At 38.0% G+C, this 22460-nt stretch overlaps 4 protein-coding genes across 4 annotated transcripts; 3 read left to right on the top strand and 1 right to left on the bottom strand.

Annotated features, from left to right (window-relative positions):
• The first annotated feature begins 2378 nt into the window (after nucleotides 1–2378).
• LOC18994016 (translocase of chloroplast 33, chloroplastic) lies at nucleotides 2379–4052 on the top strand. Its single transcript, XM_024153080.1, has 5 exons — nucleotides 2379–2579; nucleotides 2959–3223; nucleotides 3322–3391; nucleotides 3529–3627; nucleotides 3752–4052. The coding sequence occupies exons 1-4, from the start codon at nucleotides 2476–2478 to the stop codon at nucleotides 3549–3551; spliced, it is 462 nt and encodes a 153-aa protein (XP_024008848.1). The 5' UTR covers nucleotides 2379–2475; the 3' UTR covers nucleotides 3552–3627; nucleotides 3752–4052.
• A 178-nt stretch (nucleotides 4053–4230) lies between these two features.
• LOC18994015 lies at nucleotides 4231–5735 on the bottom strand. The gene is made up of 4 exons (XM_006417607.2): nucleotides 5456–5735; nucleotides 5227–5293; nucleotides 4707–4787; nucleotides 4231–4593 (listed from the first exon to the last, which is right to left on the bottom strand). Exons 1-4 carry the CDS (start codon nucleotides 5615–5617, stop codon nucleotides 4532–4534), a joined length of 372 nt encoding a protein of 123 aa, XP_006417670.1. The 5' UTR covers nucleotides 5618–5735; the 3' UTR covers nucleotides 4231–4531.
• A 3013-nt stretch (nucleotides 5736–8748) lies between these two features.
• On the top strand, nucleotides 8749–12155 carry LOC18994014 (leucine-rich repeat receptor-like protein kinase PXL1). The gene has a single exon (XM_006417606.2). It carries the CDS (start codon nucleotides 8993–8995, stop codon nucleotides 12086–12088), a length of 3096 nt encoding a protein of 1031 aa, XP_006417669.1. The 5' UTR covers nucleotides 8749–8992; the 3' UTR covers nucleotides 12089–12155.
• Nucleotides 12156–12978: 823 nt separating this feature from the next.
• LOC18994013 (protein CHROMATIN REMODELING 20) lies at nucleotides 12979–22449 on the top strand. Its single transcript, XM_006417605.2, has 25 exons — nucleotides 12979–13189; nucleotides 13792–14169; nucleotides 14275–14337; nucleotides 14436–14531; nucleotides 14612–14704; nucleotides 14814–15004; nucleotides 15089–15332; nucleotides 15825–15938; nucleotides 16132–16215; nucleotides 16616–16969; nucleotides 17391–17716; nucleotides 17791–17881; nucleotides 17976–18185; nucleotides 18338–18457; nucleotides 18598–18906; nucleotides 19178–19327; nucleotides 19412–19467; nucleotides 19541–19838; nucleotides 20014–20143; nucleotides 20588–20643; nucleotides 20753–20979; nucleotides 21055–21258; nucleotides 21348–21426; nucleotides 21511–21773; nucleotides 21866–22449. Exons 2-25 carry the CDS (start codon nucleotides 13843–13845, stop codon nucleotides 22239–22241), a joined length of 4461 nt encoding a protein of 1486 aa, XP_006417668.1. The 5' UTR covers nucleotides 12979–13189; nucleotides 13792–13842; the 3' UTR covers nucleotides 22242–22449.
• The last annotated feature ends 11 nt before the right edge of the window (nucleotides 22450–22460 follow it).

Genomic DNA, 22460 nt, shown 5'->3' with positions numbered 1-22460 from the left:
TGGTACCGTCAACACCGGCGACATCGAATCCGTGCAATATAGTGTCTTTGGTATATAAAGCATATTCTCAACCCTAAAGGAGTAGGCCCTTTATGCGATAGAGCTTTTCATTTATTGAATTTTTTCTCTCTCTAATGGTCATGTTGATTGTGATTAGCATCTTACTGGGAATACTCAATGCCCTAATGGAGGTGTTGATCATATATATATATATGGTTATCGCAACTTATCATTTAGCTCGCCTCTTGCTATATGTATCTTGCTCTAATCGCTTTTTTTCATATATGTCATCCACTTTCAATATTTGTATCTTTTGTTTCTTAATATAATATTTCAATATACAATCTTATAGTCAGGAAAACAAGGCCGAATATGACACTAAGCATATTGATTCAAACTATTCTTCAGTGCTCTTCTAGGGTTATTGGTATGACATCTACAGCAAAAGAATGGGGAGCTATGCGACAATCTCGTACCAAGTCTTAATTAAATAATACGTTCATAATACAGCGAAAATAGTTCATAATGAAGGCTGTGCATGGTGTAGCGAGAAAACTTGCCTTTAAGAAAAAGACAAATTACACTGTAATATATACAGTATTTGTTCAAAAATGATAAATAGCTGTAGTGATTTTTGGTCAAAAAATGCAAAGTTTATTTTATAACAAAAGGAATTTATGTATCTCGTCACAGTATATAAAAGAGAGCAGTGCTAAGATCGAGTGAGAGAGAGAAAGAGAAAGAAGAAAAAGAAAGAGAAATGTCCGAGATCGAGTCCGACAACGAGCACGACCTAATCTGTAGGGTTCCGCCTCCTCCTTCCACCATCACGCCTCCTCCTTCCACTTTCACGGCGACGATGCAAGAGGATTCATTCCTGCAGAGAGACATTGAAGCAGGTTTGGTTCTCAGCGACGGCGTTGGTCTCCAAGGCGACGGCGTTGGTCTCCAAGGCGGCGGTGAAGATTCTCGCTCCCATGCTTCTCACTCTCGCTCCCAAGCGCTTCCATGGTGGTCTTTTCTCTCCTTGAGCTCTTGGTTTTTTAATCATCCTTCTCTATCAGACGACGTCATGGCGTCCCTCCTCAACCAAAACGCTAACGCAACTGACAAGGAAAACATTCCCAACCTGTCCGAAATTGACATTGATGACGTTGTTGGCGGCGCTCCCCAAGGTTTCCTCCAGAAGATGAAGGTCGTCTCCAGCTGCTTCGCTTCTCCAGCCACCACCGCTTCTCTTCTTTCTGGCAACGGATCCCGCGAAGCTCCTCCTCCTCCTCCTGGCAACGGATCCCGCAACGCTGCTCCTCCTCCTCCTGGAAACGGACCCCGCGACGCTCCTCCTCCTCCTGCCGCCGACGCCGAATGGTGGAATCAGTTTCTCAAAGAGTCAAACACCTTCATTCAGTGGCTGCTCACCAACCTTTCCCTCTTTGTTAACACCCATACGGTTAAGACGGTGGTGGTTGCTACCTTCTCCCTCCACGACATCTTTGAGGAGATCTTCTCTTCTCTCCCTGCACATTTCATCCCAACAATTTTTCTGTACACCGCCTTTTATTTTGGGGCAAAGGCGTTCAGAAACACCCGAATAAGATTAGGTTTCCGAGGAGCCAAATTTTGCGGATTGGGAGCAATCCTAGAGGTTCTGCTGTTTGCTGGTGCTGATATTTGGGAGTTTACCGCTGCTTTCGTGGTCATTTATGTCTTCATCTTCTCAATCTGCAAGGGTTTCTGGAGAATAACAAACTAATCTTATCAAGGTGAAAATCATTCGCAGTTGATTTTCCATGGTAACAGAATAATCACCTTAATAAGCAACCCTTTTTCTTGGAGCTTAAGTGGAAACGCAAACCCATAATTCAACAAAATGTCGACAGTTCCAAATCAGATAACAAAAAGAAAGCCAACAGTCATTAGAAAACAAAGGGAATCTGAGACTGAGAGGAACCATTCACTAAATATACAACTTAAGAGACCATAAGAGGATGAGTTACCTATGATGAGGTCGAAGTGGAGACAATACTTGCGTCTTATGTCTCAGAATCACAAAAGCTCTTCGCTTGGAAATAGGTTAGAAAGTGAACGGCGATACAGTTTAGGTCGAATGCAATATATTGAGTTTTCTCCCTGCTCAATCTTGACCATCCGTTGATTTTAATATCGTAATTTCAACCGTTGATTTAAGATTTCTTTTCCCATAAAAAGTTGCTGTATAATATGTATGTAATTATATATATAAACTCCATATTTTTAGATATGATATTATGAATGTCCGACAGAAAAAAACAAAAACAAAAAAATATCTAAAATCATAGATTTCTTTTTGTCGTATCTAAAATCTCTTATCGTCCGTGTCAGTCCTTCCCAGTTCCCAGGTACGTATTGGTTTCCCTAAAGCCTCACTTGAATTGTCTTTTAAGCTGGGGATTGAGAAAGTGTAGTCATTTGAATTTTTCTTATGCGAGACCAGTGATGGTCTCAAGAACAATGGGAGGATTCACGACAAACATTATTGGCACCCCTGGACTTGTGGAAGCTGGATATGTCAATCACAAAGCTCTCCAGTTAATCAAAGGGTTAGTAGTACTCTTTTGAAATCTCTCATATGAGAAACTCATTCTGTTTGTCATTACTTGGCTTGGTTGATTTTTGTTTCCACAAGCTCTGCATTGATGTGATTATGGGCTTATGTTATTCGTCTATGATTAACTAACTTAAGCACATACATATGTTCGTTTATGGGTTTCTTGTGAAATTGTGAATTAATATTCGTATCTGGTTTAGGCTTAACTTTTACTCAATGAGGGTTATTGCTCGGCTGAAGTTGTCAATTTGTGTACTTGTGTGTGTGTGTGTGTGGTTATGTTTCTTCCGATAATTCTGTGTATGGTGCTTACTCGTGAACAGAACCATAGATGTCTTGTGTTTGATGCTTACTTGTCGGATTTTGGGCAGGTTTCTTGTGAACAGAGCCATATATGTCTTGCTCTATGTTGATCGTTTGGATGTGTATAGAGTAGATGAGCTTGATAAGCAAGTTGTTCAAGCAATCACCCAAACCTTTGAAAAAGAGATATGGTGCAAAACCTTACTTGTTTTGACTCATTCTCAATTCTCCCCACCCGATGAACTTTCCTTTAAAACTTTTTCCTCCAAGAGATCAGATTCTCTCCTCAGCACTATCCGCGCTGGTGCTAGGATGCGAAAACAACAATTTGAGGTATGGTTTATACATGCCCGTCTTTGAAAATAGTCTTACCAATGTTTGGTTCATTTTGGGCAAGAATCAGTTATTCTCATTCTTCTTCTGGCTTGTAGGATTCTGCAATTGCGGTTGTATATGCAGAGAACAGTGGAAGATGCAGCAAGAATGAAAAGGAAGAAAAAGGTTTGGTTAATTCGAATCTCTGACTTGACCTGATTTTGGAGATTGTCAAAAATGGCTTATGTGGCTCTGTCTCGGTTTTATACAGTATGTGGAAGGAATCAGTGGACTAAGCTTTGAGAGTGGACTTAATGTTGCAGGTGGGTATTCCACATGCACTTAGCTTCCAAGAGTCAAAAGAGCTATGGGTTCGAGCTGATCTTGATGGAAATGGTGTGTTCGACTATGAAGAACTTAAGGTAAAATGAATGTAAACCAATTGGCGCAAAAACAAAGATCACAAACCGATAAAATGTTTCAACGAATCTAGCTAACGTTAATGAAGACTCTGATGTGTGTATGTTTGTGGTTATGTATTGTCAGAAAATTTTGGAGCATGACAATGATGAATCAATCTGGAAACTGCAAAGAGAGTGTGATGGAAGAAGGAGAAGAAGAAGAAGCAATTGGACTGAAAGTGAATAAAGCGTTTTTTGTTTCCGCAAGAAGCAGAGAAAGGATTGTGGCCGGAGAATTACAGTCTCTCAGATCACGCTTGTCTCACCGTACAGTTCTCACCGGTCAAAATGCTCTGTAGTTAAGTTTTGTTTATTATGATGGCTCTTGTAAATGTATAGAAGCAATGAGACTGAGATTTGCCACGCGAAGTTTACAAACCTCTGAAGTGTGTATACTTTTTGAACTTTTGTAATAGCATCACTGTTTATGATTTCATAAAATCTTTACTGGCAGAGAAACATTTATGCCATCTTTTGCAGACCAGCTTCTAGAACAATTTTGCTTATTCAGGGTTTTTAGTTCACTAAAGTTGTAAATGTTAGCGAAGATTGAACAAAATTCTGAAGTAGAAAATAGTTGTATTTCAAAATGTGATATACCACAAATTTTTTTTTTGACATAACCAAATCACCAGTACGGATACAAAATGAGACCTTTCTAATCGACAAAACATATTAGAAAACTATAAAGATTCAGAAAACTTGAACAAACAAAAAAAAAATGAAATCCTATCAAACCCTTCGCTCTTTGTTAAGTGCCTATGCTCTGGATCCTCCTCATCGACTCATTTTGAAACAATATTACCATACATTGAGAAGCTTTATATATTGATAGATGAAAAGGGTTTTAAGGTTTTTACAAAACTCATTCTAGCATCTGATCAGCAGACCCTTCGCCAACAGCTTTCTGGCTTTTCTTCTTCTTGCCTGTTTACATGTGGGTAATAATGTCTTGTTACTTCCATGATCGGCTTAATTGCATCAAGTAATCATAGGCTTTCAGATAAAATGCGCTTTGCAAACGCTCAAGGATTAATTACCTTTGTTCTTTAGTTTATTGAGTTTCAAGGTCTTCTTCACGCTAAATTTTCTGGGGGGTTTCTTGGAGTCTTCTGATGCAGCTGAAACCAGATAGAAGAGAACAGCTTTCATTTAAGCAAAGAAAAAATAAATAAAATGCACAAGAGTAAAAGGAATGCAAAGAAGCCTAAATAAATTTCATGGAATACAAAAAATAAACAAGTCATGGCGATTAGTGTGCCTTTCTGCTGTTTCGCAAAACGCAACAAAAAGGTTGAAAGAAAGATCAAGATGCAGAACAGAAATGACGTTTCTTTGAATATGGCTAACTAACTAAGCAAGAAGTTTCAGATTTTACATTGAGTACCAAACACAAATTAATTTATACAGTTACAGCTCGAATTGCTTGCATTTCTGAGTATTGAAGGTTAATCCTAACTGTTATTTCCCAAAGAAGATCATTAATGACAAACTTATTCCTAATGATCAATTAACACAACAAACAGCTCAGTAGCTTTTTTTTTCAGGATAAAAATTTACCTTCAGCAGAAGCCATCTCCACATCCTCCATAGTAACAAGACCCTTCTCCACCATCTCTTTCTGCTCCTGTTTTCAATCAAATAACGCTTTTTTTAAGGACTTTCTACTTAATTTTGAGAACTAAATCAACTTGGAAACAGAAGCTCTAATGGCACTAAAGCTTATACTATTAAAACTTAAAAGACACAGCTCCTCAAAGGCATCAACGATATAGAAGGAAATTCATACCCGGCGCCATTTTCGAAGGAGTTTTCTCTGACGTTTTCCGGAGACGGAGACAACCGGAGCTCTGGTCTTCAATTTATTGGTGAGGGGATCGCCGTGAATGGCTCGTTTTCTATCTGCTTTCGCCTCTCTCTTCTTCTTCGCTACCTCGTTAAATTTCGCCATCTCACCAAAACCTCTCTCGATTCAATCAACGCCTCCCACTGAAAACCTAGAACAAGCTGTCCTAAAACCCTAAATCCACCGTTTCCCTCTCCGGTTAACTTCAGTTGGGCTTTGACTTACTTTATTTGGGCTTTTTTCGATATCTTTTATTGTCGACCTGGTCTCGCTCTAATATTTTCCTGTCGCCGTTTATGCGGTTAAAATTAGATTGAGATCGCATAGTGGGGTGTCAACCATGTTTGATCCGATTCGATTTATTTTAATTTACAAAAAATCTTAGTTAAATTAAATTTAAAAACGTGGAATTATATATATATATATATATATATATAAAAGAGAACTATGTCAATTTACAATTTTATTTTAAAAAAGTTAGAGGAAATTATGATTTTACATTTTAAACATGTATTATTTGAGTTATGTAACTCTATATAAGTCATTCAGTAATTTCTGCTTTTTACAACAGTTCTTTTGTTCAGATTTCAAAATCAAAATGTGAGACGTCATAGTTCGCTCATAAAATCTTATTAGTATCCTATTCGTAATCGATCAACTGTAATGAACATAAGAGGCAGATCCAGGTTCCTAGAACTCTAACATCTATTATATCTCGCGTCAATGCATAGCTTTTGATTTATAAATATTTGTCCGTGGTTCTAGTTGAAGACAAAAATACGTATAATACACATTCAAAAGTAAACTTAGGTGAAGAAATTGGAAAGCTCTTAGCACATGGACTCCAGCTTCATACTCTCTCTCATTTATCAAAATTATGATCTCATCATGAGAGTGCATATATTAATAATGCATGTAAACTATCACATCATCTCTAGGATATATTGTTGTTATTCCTTTTGGTATTTTAAATTTTTAAAAATGGTAGGTATGATAAAAAGGCCCATATGGGTGCATGTGAAATGCTAAAGGACATATTATAAAGTTAAATTAGTGAAATTATTTTTCTTAGAATAATATAGGATGTTTGATAGAGCTGTTAAAAAAAAAAAAATATAGGATGTTTGATAGGATAAAGGAATTTAATTCGAGGTACTGTCCATCTAACTCGCGAAGTAACAACAATTGTTCGAGCAAACCCCTGCCTCTTTTATACTTTCAGAGGTAAAAGGGTTCGAGTGGTTTGAGTGAGGTCAAAAACTCAAAATGTTAGTAATATAAACAAATAAACGCAATACGAAACGGAATTTCTAACGAGAATATTTTTCTTATAGTTTGTTGTATGATCAATTATGTTGATTATTTATTCTCCCAATGTAAACATTTTTTTTATCATATATTAATGATCTTGGTTTTGGTTGTTCTACGTAAAACAAAAATAAAACAAAAAAAAATCTCCATCTAGCTCTATAATGCATAACTGAATCTCCTTAACAAGCAAAGTTCAAGATAATGCTACATGACCTCAAATGCCTTGGCTCAAATGTATATACCTAGGAAAGAAAAAACTCGATAATCCATGAATAGAAGACTAAAATGTTAAAATCCGGGTTAAAAGGATATGTACATTCTTAACATCCAACCCAAAAAAAGGATATGTAAATGTGTGCAATAGTTTAATGCATGTGTATGTCAGTGTGATATATATATATATATATATATATTTATATACATGCACGCAAGTGTCATGGATGATGGAACGTTCCTAATTGCAATTGGCAATGAACTTTCTTATTTGTCTTTAATTATGTTCTAACAACGTGGGAAGATTCTCTCACGACCATCATATTTCATGTGTTTTTTTAATTACGCCATTCGAAAGAAAACATTCTTTCGGCTAATGAAGACATTGCGAGAAATCGGTAAAGGATCAATCCAAAGACAAACGTTAATCGAATTAAAGTATGAATCCCGATCCGTTTAACTAGATATTAAGCATTTAATCTGCGGATGCATTAAAAAAACGTAGCAAATCGTGTTTAGAAAACCATCAATAACAAATGAAATGAACAAGTAGCATGGCACAAATTCACCAACTACCGATGCCGAAAGTATCTCGTCTAAATATTTTTTTTTGAAGAAAAAAATATTCGCCATCATTTCGTATAAATTAAGTGGACAAATGCGTGGCGCTTGTACCAAACGCATTTTCGAAGTATCGTAAGGCATGCATGATATAGAGTTATAGACCACTTGTGTACAGGACCCGACCTTTTATTATCATAAAAATCAACCGGATCATGTACAGGACCCGGCCTTTATGATCATAAAAATCAATTAACCGGACCATGTCTTTATAAAGACTTTGCATTTACTCACATTTAAGATGATCAATCTAGTTGAAGTTTTTTAAGTTAACTGATACGTTCTATCCACAACTATTACACTTTCAAAATCGTTTCGAAAATAGATTTTGGTTCTTTTAAAAGGGGTGGCAGATCAGCAAGTGGGAGTAAATGAAAAACTTGTGCCATGCGATAATAAGAATAAACAAGACAATTGCGATAATGTAAGCAATGCTAACAATGTTCAAATTGGTTTTTGTTATGATGATAAATTTTCCTTTACAAATATACCTGTATAGAAATCCATGAAAGTGACAAAGTTTTGTGTGTGAAATGACATGTAGAAAACGTCGTGTGTGTGGCGTCAATTGTCGTGAGGTGAAATTAATTTCTAGTAATAGTTTTAATAAAACAGTTTTATTCTGACTAATTGTTAACCATCTTTCAAAATGAAAATAGTTAAATAGAGCACTAAGTGAGACACATCCTCTGCCCATGTTTCACTGTCCCACTAATCCCTAATGAGGACAAAGCTTTACAAGTCACTCAGTGTCTTATGATAAGCTGTATATAATTAAACCCAAGATCCCACGATTACTTAATTATTATTTTAATCTCCTTTATCAGCACTTAGTTGTTTGATGTTACACAGATCAGCAAACATAATTTTTATAAAACTTTCAGGATATGATTATAAACTAGTGATTCTCGAGTTGTGTTTAGACTTTAATCTTTATTGACAAAATTTTCTATATGGGTTTGTTAATAATACAAAGTTGGCATCTAATTTTGTTTTGTCAAACACAATTCGCAAACTGTAAGTTCGTAACACACTTACAGTTCGTAACACACAAACATAGATGAAAAACGGATAGAAATACTTAGTAAAATACAAATTGTAATTTTCGCCAATGGAATTGGTACATTATTCCACCGATAAGAAAAGAAACACAATCATGATAAAATAATTGAGAGAGATTAAAATAAAATAAGATTCTGACTAATCATTGTTTTCCAGCTTTTCGTTTCTCCACTCTCCTGTATTCACCTTCTCTTGGGGACCTTCAATCTCAGTTAGTTGGCCTAAAAATGCGATAAAATTAGCCTAGCCAATAGTAAACAACCAGAAGAGCAAATGGAAATTCCTCAACTTTTCTTCCTCTTCTATTACATTGGTTTCTCTCTTGTCCCTTTTGTTTATTCTGAAACATTTCCAGGTTATGATGAACAAGAGATCTTGTTGGCCATCAAGTCAGACCTGTTTGATCCTTCAAATAATCTCAACGATTGGAAGAGGCCTGAAAATGCCACAGCATTTACTGCATCCGTTCATTGTAACTGGACCGGAGTTCACTGCGATTCAAATGGCGCCGTGGCTAAGCTTCTTCTCCCTAACATGAATCTCAGCGGAAACATCTCAGATCAGATTCAGAGCTTCCCTTCTCTGCAAGTCCTTGATCTCAGCAACAACGCATTTGAGTCTTCTCTTCCTCAGTCTCTTTCTAATCTCACTTCTCTGAAGGTCTTCGACGTGAGTGTTAACAGCTTCTTTGGAACCTTTCCATACGGTTTAGGAATGGCCACTGGTCTTACACACGTCAATGCCTCGAGCAACAATTTTTCTGGGTTTCTCCCTGAAGATCTCGGCAACGCAACTACACTTGAGGTTTTGGACTTTCGTGGAGGTTACTTTGAAGGCTCGGTGCCTTCTTCTTACAAGAATCTTAAGAATCTTAAGTTTCTCGGTCTGTCGGGAAATAACTTTGGCGGAAAGCTACCGAAAGTGATTGGTGAGCTCTCTTCCTTGGAGACCATCATTCTTGGTTACAATGGCTTCACAGGCGAGATTCCAGAAGAGTTTGGGAAGCTGACGCGGCTTCAGTACCTCGATTTGGCTGTCGGGAACCTTACGGGCCAGATTCCATCTTCTTTGGGGCAGCTGAAACAGCTTACAACAGTTTATCTCTACCAGAACTGCCTCACAGGGAAGATTCCTCGAGAAGTCGGTAATATGACTTCTCTTGTGTTTCTTGATGTGTCTGATAACCAGATTACAGGAGAAATACCTACGGAAGTAGCTGAGTTGAAGAATCTGCAGCTTCTGAATTTGATGAGGAATCAGCTCACGGGAATCATTCCATCAAAGATTGCTGATTTACCAAATCTCGAGGTTCTTGAGCTGTGGCAAAACTCTCTGATGGGTTCCTTACCGGTACATTTGGGCAAGAGTTCGCCATTGCAATGGTTAGATGTCTCATCAAACAAGCTAACAGGCGAAATCCCATCGGGATTGTGCTATTCCAGAAGCCTCACAAAGCTCATTCTCTTCAACAATTCATTCTCAGGTCAGATTCCAGAGGAAATCTTCTCATGCCCGACTTTAGTTCGTGTACGAATCCAGAAAAATCTCATTTCCGGAACAATACCAGCCGGTTCAGGTGACTTACCAATGCTTCAACATCTAGAACTAGCAAAAAACAACCTCACTGGTCAAGTTCCAGATGATATAGCATTATCTACCTCACTCTCATTCATAGACTTATCCTTTAATCATCTTTCATCCCTACCTTCAGCCATTTTCTCAAGTCCTAATCTCCAAACCTTCATCGCCTCACATAACAGCTTTGCTGGAAAAATACCTAACCAGATTCAGGATCGTCCATCTTTGTCTGTCCTGGATATTTCCTTCAACCATTTCTCAGGTGAGATCCCAGAAAGGATTGCTTCCTTTGAAAAACTTGTGAGTCTAAATCTTAAGAGCAACCAACTGGTTGGAGAAATACCCGAGGCGTTAGCTGGGATGCACATGTTAGCTGTTCTTGACCTCTCAAACAATTCTCTAACGGGGAATATACCACAGAGCTTGGGAGCTTCTCCAACACTGGAGATGCTAAACGTGTCATTCAACAAACTCACAGGACCCGTTCCTTCATATGGGCTGTTTGCAGGCATAAACCCAAACGATCTCGTGGGAAACGATGGCTTATGTGGTGGAGTTCTACCTCCTTGTCCTAAGAGCCTGGCTTTGTCAGCAAGAGGGGGGAATAAAGGGAGAATTCACGTGAATCACGCAATCTTTGGGTTTATTGTTGGAACTGCGGTCATCTTGTCTCTGGGGATGATGTTTTTAGCAGGGAGGTGGGTATACAGAAGATGGGATCTTTACAGCAACTTTGCCAGAGAGTATTTGTTCTGCAAGCAGCCTCAGGAGGAGTGGCCATGGAGACTCGTATCGTTCCAGAGACTGTGTTTCACAGCAGGAGACATCTTATCACACATCAAAGAATCAAACATCATTGGAATGGGAGCCATGGGGATTGTTTACAAAGCAGAAGTCATGAGACGGCCCTTACTCACAGTAGCAGTGAAAAAACTCTGGAGATCATCATCACCACAGAGTGATATCGAAGATCATCATCATCATCAAGAAGAAGAAGAAGAGGACATACTTAGAGAAGTGAACCTGCTAGGTGGTATCCGACATAGAAACATTGTGAAGATTCTTGGTTACATTCACAATGAAAGAGAAGTGATGATGGTGTACGAGTACATGCCCAACGGGAACTTGGGCACTGCTTTGCATTCCAAAGATGAGAAATTCTTACTCAGAGATTGGGTCTCGCGATACAATGTCGCCGTCGGAGTCGTTCAAGGGCTCAATTACTTGCACAACGATTGCTACCCGCCGATCATTCACAGGGACATCAAATCTAATAACATACTCCTCGACTCAAACCTCGAGGCGAGGATAGCGGATTTCGGATTGGCGAAGATGATGATCCACAAGAACGAGACGGTTTCCATGGTGGCCGGATCTTATGGGTACATAGCACCGGAGTATGGATACACACTGAAGATCGACGAGAAGAGCGATATATACAGTTTAGGGGTGGTGCTTCTGGAATTGGTGACTGGGAAAATGCCGATAGATTCTTCGTTTGAGGAATCGATTGACGTCGTCGAGTGGATCCGGATTAAGATGAAGAAGAACGAGAGCTTGGAAGAAGTGCTTGACACGAGCATCGCCGGGGAGTGTAGACACGTTATCGAAGAGATGCTTCTGGCACTACGAATCGCTCTTCTATGCACTGCGAAGCTCCCAAAAGATAGACCATCGATAAGGGACGTCATCACGATGCTCGCGGAGGCGAAACCACGCCGGAAAAGTGTGTGCAGTTCCGCCGGAGACATGCCGATTTTCAGAAACTCGCCGGTGGTAGGATTGATTTAGAAGGTCGGAGGACGTAAGGGTATTTTTGTCATTCCTGGGACCTTTGGGAGTTTGGAGAGAAGAAGTTGTGTCGAGTCCATTCATAGTAATTGATTGTTGAACTAAAGCCCATATTTTCAAAACTGGTCCAGGAATTGTCTATTTACTAGGACAAATAAAAAATTAAGGGCTATTATTGTAAATAAAACATCTAATAGAAGAGAAAATGTCAACAAAATATAAAATTTCCGAAATTTGCAAAAAATAAAATAAAAAGGAAGTATTAAATATTCTTAAGTAAAACATTATAAACTTAATATTCTAAAAAAATTTAAAACTTGATTATCCATATTGTTAAAAGAAAATGTCAAAGAGATTACTAACACCTACATCTTTTCTAAGAAAAAAAAGAATAATATGAATTATATCTTAACCAAAAACATCATAATTAAACTAGTATTTAAAACATTATGTATTGGATAGACTTTAACATAAAAGTTTAAACATTTTTTAAGCATTGAAGTCCACACAACTAGTATTTAAAACATTATGTATTGTATATTTAAAAAATTATTTAAATAAAATACATTTATCAGAGACTTTTTCAATTATTTTTATTTTTATAAAGATTTTTTTATATATTTTTCTCTTTTTCACTCTTCTCTAAATCATCAAAATAAACTTAATTTTGATTCGGTAAATTGTAAGTAGTTAAATTAATTAAACTTTTTTATTTTTCAAAATCTTAACATAATCACATTGACTATATAAATTATTCTTTGATCCAATTTAGTATGAAAAATTCCTAAACTAGTAAATAAGAATACTTTCCCTCTCTCTATCCCTCTAAAAATACATATTTATTTGAGTTTCTGATATAATTTCTGATATTTGCAGATTAGATAAAAATCTTTTAGAAAAAGGCAGTAATAATTTCTTAAAACATCCGAAACCAAACAATCTCGACACGTCTCACCGCGGCGAAACGTTTCGATCGCGACCCTCCGTTACCGGCGATTTGGCTCCCCAACCAAACCCTAGCAAAATTCTTCTCTGATATCTCTCTCTCCCTCTCCCTCTGCACTGAGAGTCTCTGCCTTCGCACTAGGATTCTCCTACTTGGTAAGCCTCTTCGCCGCAGCCTTAATTTCGTCGTCCTTTCCACGCGCGTGAATTTCGTTTTGCTCTCTCCTTTCTTCTTCATTTACGCGTTTGTCCTATGCTAAATAAACTAGTTCCGTTCTTGCCACAAGCAAAAAAAAAAAAAATGTAAATTCTGCTTCTGCTATCAGACTGGAGTGGTTCGTAGATCTTGGGAGTGTTTAGTATTCTCTGTCTGTAGATAATGAGAGGGCATAACCTGATCGGAACTTAGGGCTTAGGCCAGAAAACAATGTCTTACTTTTAATTACATTTCTGTTGTTCTTTGTAATCTCAAACTTTCTGTGTTAGGAAATAGGAGTTATAATGAATTTATATTCCGCTCTTAGGCTTACATGCTATTCCAATCAGAATTCGGTTATATCCTGTTCACAATGTCTAAGGCGGTTATGCAAACTATATATGTTGGGGAATCTCATATTGACGATAGATTGTGACCTTATCAAATATCTAAGTGACATGGCTAATCCACTCCTGGTAGATTGACAATATCTTGTCCTTGATCTTGGGTTACTGTGTGCTAGAGCTGGAATTTTTAATCTAACCATAACTTAATCTACCAGGAGGTGTGCTCAATGTTATGATCAGTAGGGAGTGGATGAAAACTCCTAGAAATGGAGGCAAGAGAGGAAAGATCGAAGCAGAAAGATGAAAAGCTAGAAGAAAACAAGGATACAATGGCGCGGAAAGAAGAAGAGATAAGTGTAAATGAAGAAAGAATGGAGGTAGAACAAGAGGAAATAGAGGCGGAGCTTGAAAATGTGGTAGCAAGAGTTGGAAGAGGGGAGCAAAAGGACGAATCGATGGAAGAACACAACAATCAAGATGAGCAAAAAGATGAGGAGATGCACGATACTGATAGTAGATCTGAAAGTTCTGTTTCTTTTTCGGATGAAGATGAACAATTGCCGGCCGCACATGATGATGAGTTGGATCTTGAGGTAAACAGATTGGATATCTGTTGGTCAGTTTTCTTTATTTAGTGGCAGCATGACTGAGAAAGAGCGTATGTTTATCTAATATAGCTTTTAACAAATATTATGCAGAAACCTCTGAGTGAGGAAGAAATAGAAGAGTTAATTTCAGATCTTTTGGGAGTGGAGAGTAAGGTATTTAATCTCTTTACTTTGTTCAGTGGAGATCTTGGTAGGCCTTATTAACTTCCAGTTCTAAATATCTCTCTCTGTGATTCCGCATTGGTCTTTAGGCTGCAGAAGCTCAAGAAGCACTTGAAAAGGAATCTCTTTCTAGAGTAGAGAGTGAAGTGAGGGAGGAATTAGCACAAACACTCGATGGTGATGAGGTTAATTACTTTGCCTACTATCATAGCTCCGAGTTCCTTTGTTTTTTCCTATTAAAATTCTTGGAGCGTGCCTGTTTTAGCTGGATAAAGCCGTGGCAGCAGAAATGATGACTTTTAAAGACGAATGGGAGGCAACTCTTGATGAGCTTGAAACCGAAAGTGCAAACTTGTTGGTATGTTCGTTTTTGCGTCCTCCATTTTCAAAAAATATAATCCAAAGGTTTATCTTTCATTCAAAAAGAACGTACGAATTTATGTTCTCCTTTTGTTTCATTCTCAAAGGAACAACTTGATGGTGCTGGAATCGAACTTCCAAAATTGTACGAAATGATTGAAAGTCAAGCCCCTAGTGGTTGCTACACTGAAGCTTGGAAACGAAGAGCTCACTGGGTCGGGACTCCAGTAACAAAAGAAACTGTGGAATCATTGGCTAATGCAGAGAATTTTCTTCACACTCACCGGCCAGTCCGAAAGTAGGGTTTGCTTATCTTTAACTTTTAGTTAGTGCAATTACTCCGACTGTCATGGATGGTATATCTAAACATTTCCTGTTGTAGACGACATGGAAAGCTTTTGGAGGAAGGAGCTAGTGGGTTTCTGGAGAAGAAGCTTGCTGATGATGCTGTTAAAAAGTGTCTAGGTGGAACATCTGAGCTTGACTGGTCGTCTCTCAACAAAGTTTTTTCGGAAAAAAGGGACGAGGCTATTTCCTTCGGTAGTAAGCATTGGGCTTCTGTTTACTTGGCAAGCACTCCACAACAAGCTGCAGCCATGGGATTAGAATTTCCAGGAGTCAATGAGGTTAATATTTCATTTATGCCTTTATTTTCCCTGATAGTCCTGATGCTGATGATGATTTCCGTTGTTTCATCGGTTGAATTTCCTTCTCTCCTAGTAAAAAGCATTAAGTTTCTGCTTGCAAGTCACTAATTTAAGGTCCGTTGCTATTCCATGATTACACTGTATAATGTAGGTTTTCATTCTGATAAAAACATTAGGCCAAGCTGAAGTTGAAAAAGAAAAGAAAAAAAAACATTAAGCCAACTTCGTAAAAGCATAAACAAATTTTGAGCTTTAACTTGGGTTATCATTAGTTGTAACAGAGTAGATGACGCAGGACATTTATACACAACCTTGGGAGGCAAGTTATGTTTGAAGATGTGTTTCTTCTCTAGTTTAACATTTGGAGATTTCAATGTATAGGGCTTTATAATTCTGTACTGGTTGAATACAACTTAATAAAACTTCTGGTAGTCCAGAATGATTATCATAGTAATTTTTTTTCTTTTCCAGGTGGAGGAACTTGAGGAGATTGATGCAAGCCTGGCAGACCCTTTTATTGTTGATGCAATAGAAAACGAAAGAGAACTTGCCCTTACTGAAGAACAAAAGAAAAATTATATAAGGGTATTATCGCATGACTTAACTTCTTCAATTCCTGTGAATTCGCATCCTACTTTTGAAAGTATTACCTTTTCTAGCTGCTCTTTATGTTCCTGCTTTTGCAGAGTTTGCATTTTAATCTATATTTTTAATACTATTTAAGATTACTCCCGCCTTACCATTTATCAGCGTGAGCATGACATTAAATGACCAACAGGTCAAAGAAGAGGATGATATTAATATTGATCGTGAACTTCAACTTCGTTTGAAACGGAAGAGACGCAAGAAAAGATCTAAACAGGTCCGTTTTGCATATTTTTCCAGTTCCTTCTGGTAATGTAGCATCTATTTGATTGAAGACGTCTTGGTGTTCAAAGTAACATAGAGTGTCACCGATTATCTTTAGGGGATATCATTCTTCGTGAGCCTGATTCTCTATAATTAGTCTCATATATAGTTTGTTTTCGCTACAACTTTCTCCTAGTTAATATTAATGGTTATTATGGAACATCATTTACTGAGGAATATACATTCCTAGGGAAAGTGCCTGTGATTTAAATTATCCATCTTGTTGCTCGATTGTCAAGTGATAGTTCTGTCTTGTGTTAAAGCGTGATTTGGGGCTTTTGGTGCCAGCGTTTTGGTGTCTGAAGGAATTTTTATTTGGCTCGCTTGACTGTTGTCATTTGGTTTTATTTCAGGTTATCAGTCACGCGGCAGAGCGTAGAGATAACGATTCTGCATACTTGGAAGGGAACTCTATTGCCTCAAATCCTGATGAAGGTCAAGTAAAAAGTCCGGAGACTAGCACTCAATTGCAAAATAACGATGTCAACAAAGAGGAAAACGGGAATTTATCTAATTCAGATGTAGATAAGATGGTACCGATCATAGATTTACATGTAGATACCATGACAGATGATTCACAGAATCCAGCAAACAATCTGAGGTGTACTGCCTGTAATAACGTAGTTGTGGAAGTGCATAGTCATCCCCTTTTAGAAGTAATAGTTTGCGTCGATTGCAAACGTTTAATTGAAGATAGAATTTTTAAGGTATGTTTTTCTTCCTTCAATCGTATGCGACTTACAATGCATTTGCGTATGGGTCGGAATATAGCTAGATATTAGAATCTTTACCGTGCTGAATAGCATGTTACATAGAGAGCTTCAGTATGATTGTTATTTTGGATAATTCAATGTGCACAAATTCCGGGCGACTGCTCATGGTGATAACAGGAATTTTGGGTTATAGTCGATCCATGACTGCAGTAATTTGTTAAATGATGGGGTTGAAATGGTCTTTTCATTTCTATTACCTTCATCAAATGCTTTCGTTTGACTAGCTGGTATCATTTGGACATACAGTATGCTGCTTTTTGCTATTTTGAGGATCATAGACATGTTGCCGTAATCTAACACATCTTCTTTCCCCTATCTTTTTCTTTCTAACCAAAACGTTGACTTTTACCAACAGGTTGGTGACTCTTTGGAACGTCACTGTGAATGGTGTGGTCACTTTGCTGACTTAATAAATTGTAGATCATGCGAAAGACTTTTCTGTGCATCATGTATAAAGAGGAATATTGGCGAAGAATACTTGTCTGAAGCTCAATCCTCTGGTTGGGATTGTTGTTGTTGCGCTCCAATTCCTTTGCAACGATTGACACTGGAACTGGAGAAAGCTATGGGTGATAAGAAGTCAATAGAGTCCAGCTCTGATTCCAGCTCAGATTCTAGCTCTGATTCCAGCTCTGAAAACAATTCCGTTGATACAGATACTGATGTCAATGTAGCAATAAGGTATTATCATATACACATCTAGCGGATATAAAAGTCCAGCATGTTTCGAACTAATCTTGACTTTTTTCTTTTAGCTCAAAGAAAAAATCGAAAAAGAAAATTCGGCGGATAATCGATGATGCTGAACTAGGGAAAGATACGAGAAGGAAAATTGCAATTGAGAAGGTGTCAGCTTTCCCTACTGTTTTGTTATATTTGCATGCAAACTTTGAATTTTTTTATTGTTGCTCATTGTACATTTGGTTCTTTGTTTTTGTAGGAACGACAGGAGCGCCTTAGGTCGTTGCAGTTTTCGGCCAGATACAAAACAATTAGCTCGTTGGGAGACGTGAAAACTATTCCAGAAGGTGCGGAAACTGAGGTTCTTGGTGATGCTCACAGTGGTTACATAGTGAATGTGGCTAGGGAGATTGGTGAAGAAGCTGTGAGAGTTCCTCGTAGCATATCTGGCAAACTAAAAGTCCATCAGGTTAGCATTACTATATGTGCATGAGCCGAAACTATCTGCATAACTTACTTCCTTCTCTCTTGTAACCTGTACTATTGGGCATTATCCATCCGACTAGAAGTGCTTATTATGAAAATGACTTTTGCTGTGATTTTTGTGGTTTCTATTTTCAGGTTACAGGGATTAGATTTATGTGGGAAAATATTATTCAGTCTATCAGCAGAGTGAAGTCTGGTGATAAAGGTCTTGGGTGCATTCTAGCACATACAATGGGCCTGGGTAAAACTTTTCAGGTGCTTAATTCTTTTTTATGCACGAGTCTGTTTGCTTGTATCTTATATCGTTTTACATTAATGCATGTTAGTAATGGTTAATCATTAATATGATGTGTGCTGTTACTGGCTCATTATCATCTCCCACTTAAACTTATCAGGTTATAGCATTCCTGTACACCGCAATGAGATGTGTTGATTTGGGGTTGAAAACTGCTCTTATCGTGACCCCTGTTAATGTGTTACACAATTGGCGAAGTGAGTTTACGAAGTGGAGGCCTTCAGAAGTGAAACCACTTCGCATTTTCATGCTTGAAGACGTTTCAAGGGAGAGGAGGTTGGACTTGCTAACGAAGTGGCGAAATAAGGGTGGAGTCTTCTTGATGGGATATGCCGCTTTTAGAAACCTCTCTCTTGGGAGGGGTGTGAAGGATATAAATGCGGCCAGAGAAATCTGTAATGCCTTGAGGGTGAGACTATAATTTCAGTGGCATAATTTTATTTATTATCCTGTTCGTATTTTAGATCTTTTAACTTTTCACTTGCTGTTTATGGTTACACATTTCTTCTCGAAGATTAATCTTTCTGTTTAGGTTATTTTTGTGAATTGTGATGCCTATCTTAGCGCATTTCTGTACCATAGAATTTTTTGTTTTCTCTTGTTTGAGCTTTCCCTTTTTTACATGTTCTTCTGCTTGCGATGTTTTATTCTTGCAATTCTAAACACCTATGTGGCTGCAGGATGGACCTGATATACTTGTTTGCGACGAGGCGCACATTATCAAGAATACCAGGGCTGACACAACGCAAGCATTGAAGCAAGTTAAAAGCCAGAGAAGAATTGCCTTAACTGGGTCACCCCTTCAAAACAATCTCATGGAATATTATTGTGTAAGTTATTGAAGAAACCATAGAAACATGTAAACTAATTTGTTCTTAGCTCCAATTTCTTAAGTTATGTCTTTACTACAACAGATGGTTGATTTTGTAAGAGAAGGATTCTTGGGAAGCAGCCCTGAGTTCAGAAATCGGTTAGTCTTTCGTACCAGTGTTTTCTTATTTGCCTGTGATCATCTGGAATTCTAATCGTGCTTATGCCTGCAGCTTCCAAAATCCAATAGAAAACGGACAGCATATGAATTCAACTGCCGAGGACGTGAAAATTATGAACCAGAGATCACACATCCTGTATGAGCAATTGAAAGGATTTGTCCAAAGAATGGATATGAATGTTGTGAAAAAGGATCTGCCACCCAAAACTGTCTTCGTAATATCTGTCAAGCTATCGCCCTTGCAACGGAAATTGTATAAGAGATTTCTTAGGCTGTATGGGTTCAGCGATGGAAGAACAGATGAAAGGATGAGGAAAAACTTTTTTGCTGCTTACCAGGTCTTGGCTCAGGTATTAAATGTGATAAATCCTTGCTAGTCCTTGAATTTACAATTTTAGTCTGTTCAGATGCTAGTGCTTAAACTAATAACAGATTTGAGAAGAAAATACTGATAAGCCCCTTGGAAATTTTATTTGGTATACGTTTTCGTATTCTGAATCCCCTCTGTGGTTTTGCGTCTCCCAGATTCTGAATCATCCAGGGATTCCGCAATTAAGAAGGGAAGATAGCAAATACGGTCGCCGTGGTAGCATTGTTGATATTCCATATGACTGTTCAAGTGATGAAAATATTGACTGCAACATGGTTGTGGGAGGTAACTTTTAAGTCTCACTGATCACATTTTTATGTTTTGTTTAAACTTGAATAACAGAAACAGAAGCTATGTGCATTGTGCCATGGGTATGATAGATATATTTTGCCTTGTGCCATGGGTATGATAGATATTTTTTTTTTTGCTTTCATTCAAGGAAATGTTAGGTGTAGTAGGAATTAAACCGTTTTGTACAGTTCTAATTTGAATAAGATTGACCGTAGCTGGAGCACTAGTTTTATTTGTCTTAAGACTTTCTTACCGACAATAATCTCTGACATGCAATAATTTAGAGAACACCTATTCCAGCGACGTGTATGTTTTCAAGCTTCATCATATTTGACTGAATTTGCAGGAGTGATCTTTCTTGATTTACATCTATAACAAGTTCAATAACTGCAAAATATTAACAAATTTGGCATTGTCGTTTTTTTTGGATACTGACAGAGAAACAGAGAACTATGAATGATTTGCAAGATAAAGTTGATGGCTACCTCCAGAAGGTAACTATAGTCTACTCGGCTTGACTGAAGTAGTTATTACTGCCAACAACTTTGAAGTAAACTGCGTAATAATACACACGTGCGCTGATTAAACCGGTCTTTTTGCCAGGATTGGTGGGTCGACCTACTTCACCAAAATAATTATAAGGTGTCGGACTATAGTGGCAAAATGATTTTGCTGTTGGATATTTTATCCATGTGTGCTGATGTGGCTGATAAGGCGCTCGTGTTTAGCCAGAGTATTCCGACATTGGATCTCATTGAACTTTATCTTTCAAGAGTACCTCGGCATGGCAAACGAGGAAAGTTCTGGAAGAAGGGAAAAGACTGGTATAGGTTGGTATCGAGTTCTTTCATATGTTGCTGTATGAACAATTATGACGGCTCCTAACTTCCCTTGCATGGATGCAGAATTGATGGAAAAACCGAAAGCTCAGAACGCCAGAAGTTGGTTGATAGGTTCAATGAGCCTGAAAACAAAAGGGTGAAATGCACTCTAATCTCAACCAGAGCGGGATCCCTTGGAATTAATCTTTATGCTGCTAACCGTGTGATCATTGTTGATGGTTCATGGAATCCAACCTATGATCTTCAAGCTATATTTCGAGCTTGGAGGTATTTCTTAAACTAGCAGGTGGAATTAAATTTTGTCAACATAGCATTAAGAAATGTGGCTTAGTATCATGTGGACTTATTGTTTGCAGGTATGGCCAAAAAAAGCCAGTATTTGCGTACAGGTTGATGGCACGTGGGACTATCGAAGAAAAAATATATAAACGGCAGGTATTGAAAGACCCAAAACATTTGAGTTTCAGAAATTATTTCTTTATGAGTAGAATCATGAATCAGATATGTCAATATGATTAGGTGAACAAGGAGGGGCTAGCTGCGAGAGTGGTGGATAGACAACAAGTGCACAGGACTATCTCCAAAGAAGAGATGTTACATCTGTTTGAATTTGACGATGATGATGAGAAATCTGACGCCGTACCTGAGATAACCAAGGAAAACAAAGCAACAGGTAGTCAAAACACAGGATTTTTAATGGAGAATTCACAGAAACAGAAGGGCACTTTAACTCGTGTCTCTGACAAACTGATGGAGAACTTACTGCAGAGACACAGCCCCAAGTAAGTTTGCCCATATTCACAATTGGTACTTAAATTCTTTGGTTTTCTACGCCACTTCCTTTAAGACTCTCTGTCGTTTTTTCTTTTACTAGCTGGATTTCCAGTTTTCATGAGCACGAGACATTGCTACAAGAGAATGAAGAAGAAAGACTGACGAAGGAAGAAAAAGATATGGCCTGGGAAGTTTACAGGAGAGCGCTTGAGTGGGAAGAAGTTCAGCGGGTTCCATTCAGCGAAGCTCCAGTGCTCCAAAAACCTTCGCCTTCCGCACAAACACAACCCCAACGCCAGCCAAAGGGGTTCAACAGAAGTCGTTTTGTTAACCGCAACTGCACTAGAATCGCGCATCAGCTTACACTCATAAGCCAAGGAAGAAGAGTCGGTAGCAGCACTGTCTGTGGGGAGTGCGGGCGCTTCATATCGTGGGAAGACGTTACTCCCGCATCCAAACTTTCAGAGGTAAACTAATTAGTAAATGAACATATTGCTAAAGAGTTGAGTTTACTAAATATTAAAGGGATTTAGTAACATTTGAAATTCCTTTGAGGTTATAGATGATTTAGAGTATAGTGTCATTGCCGAGATCAAATCAGGGCGTTTGTTAGGGTTTACTTCTAATCATGCTGAAACTCGTGTCTTGTAAATCTAAAGTGATTTAAGGTTTTCATCTCTGCAAGGTTTTTTTTT

Source organism: Eutrema salsugineum, unplaced genomic scaffold (genome assembly GCF_000478725.1).
Source record: "Eutrema salsugineum unplaced genomic scaffold, Eutsalg1_0 scaffold_5, whole genome shotgun sequence".
NCBI lineage: Eukaryota > Viridiplantae > Streptophyta > Magnoliopsida > Brassicales > Brassicaceae > Eutrema > Eutrema salsugineum.
This window is presented reverse-complemented; position numbering and strand designations above follow the sequence as displayed.

What these genes read in the sequence shown, in the direction of transcription:
- LOC18994016 (XM_024153080.1), top strand. Translation starts at nt 2,476, where the DNA reads ATGGTCTCAAGAACAATGGGAGGATTCACGACAAACATTATTGGCACC. An exon ending in TGCGAAAACAACAATTTGAG is followed by an intron (nt 3,224 to 3,321) that starts GTATGGTTTATA and finishes TCTGGCTTGTAG; the next exon opens with GATTCTGCAATTGCGGTTGT. An exon ending in GAATGAAAAGGAAGAAAAAG is followed by an intron (nt 3,392 to 3,528) that starts GTTTGGTTAATT and finishes TTAATGTTGCAG; the next exon opens with GTGGGTATTCCACATGCACT.
- LOC18994015 (XM_006417607.2), bottom strand. Translation starts at nt 5,617, where the DNA reads ATGGCGAAATTTAACGAGGTAGCGAAGAAGAAGAGAGAGGCGAAAGCA. An exon ending in TCCTTCGAAAATGGCGCCGG is followed by an intron (nt 5,294 to 5,455) that starts GTATGAATTTCC and finishes GATTGAAAACAG; the next exon opens with GAGCAGAAAGAGATGGTGGA. An exon ending in CAATAAACTAAAGAACAAAG is followed by an intron (nt 4,594 to 4,706) that starts GTAATTAATCCT and finishes ACATGTAAACAG; the next exon opens with GCAAGAAGAAGAAAAGCCAG.
- LOC18994014 (XM_006417606.2), top strand. Translation starts at nt 8,993, where the DNA reads ATGGAAATTCCTCAACTTTTCTTCCTCTTCTATTACATTGGTTTCTCT.
- LOC18994013 (XM_006417605.2), top strand. Translation starts at nt 13,843, where the DNA reads ATGGAGGCAAGAGAGGAAAGATCGAAGCAGAAAGATGAAAAGCTAGAA. An exon ending in AGCCCTGAGTTCAGAAATCG is followed by an intron (nt 19,468 to 19,540) that starts GTTAGTCTTTCG and finishes TTATGCCTGCAG; the next exon opens with CTTCCAAAATCCAATAGAAA. An exon ending in AAGGGAAAAGACTGGTATAG is followed by an intron (nt 20,980 to 21,054) that starts GTTGGTATCGAG and finishes GCATGGATGCAG; the next exon opens with AATTGATGGAAAAACCGAAA.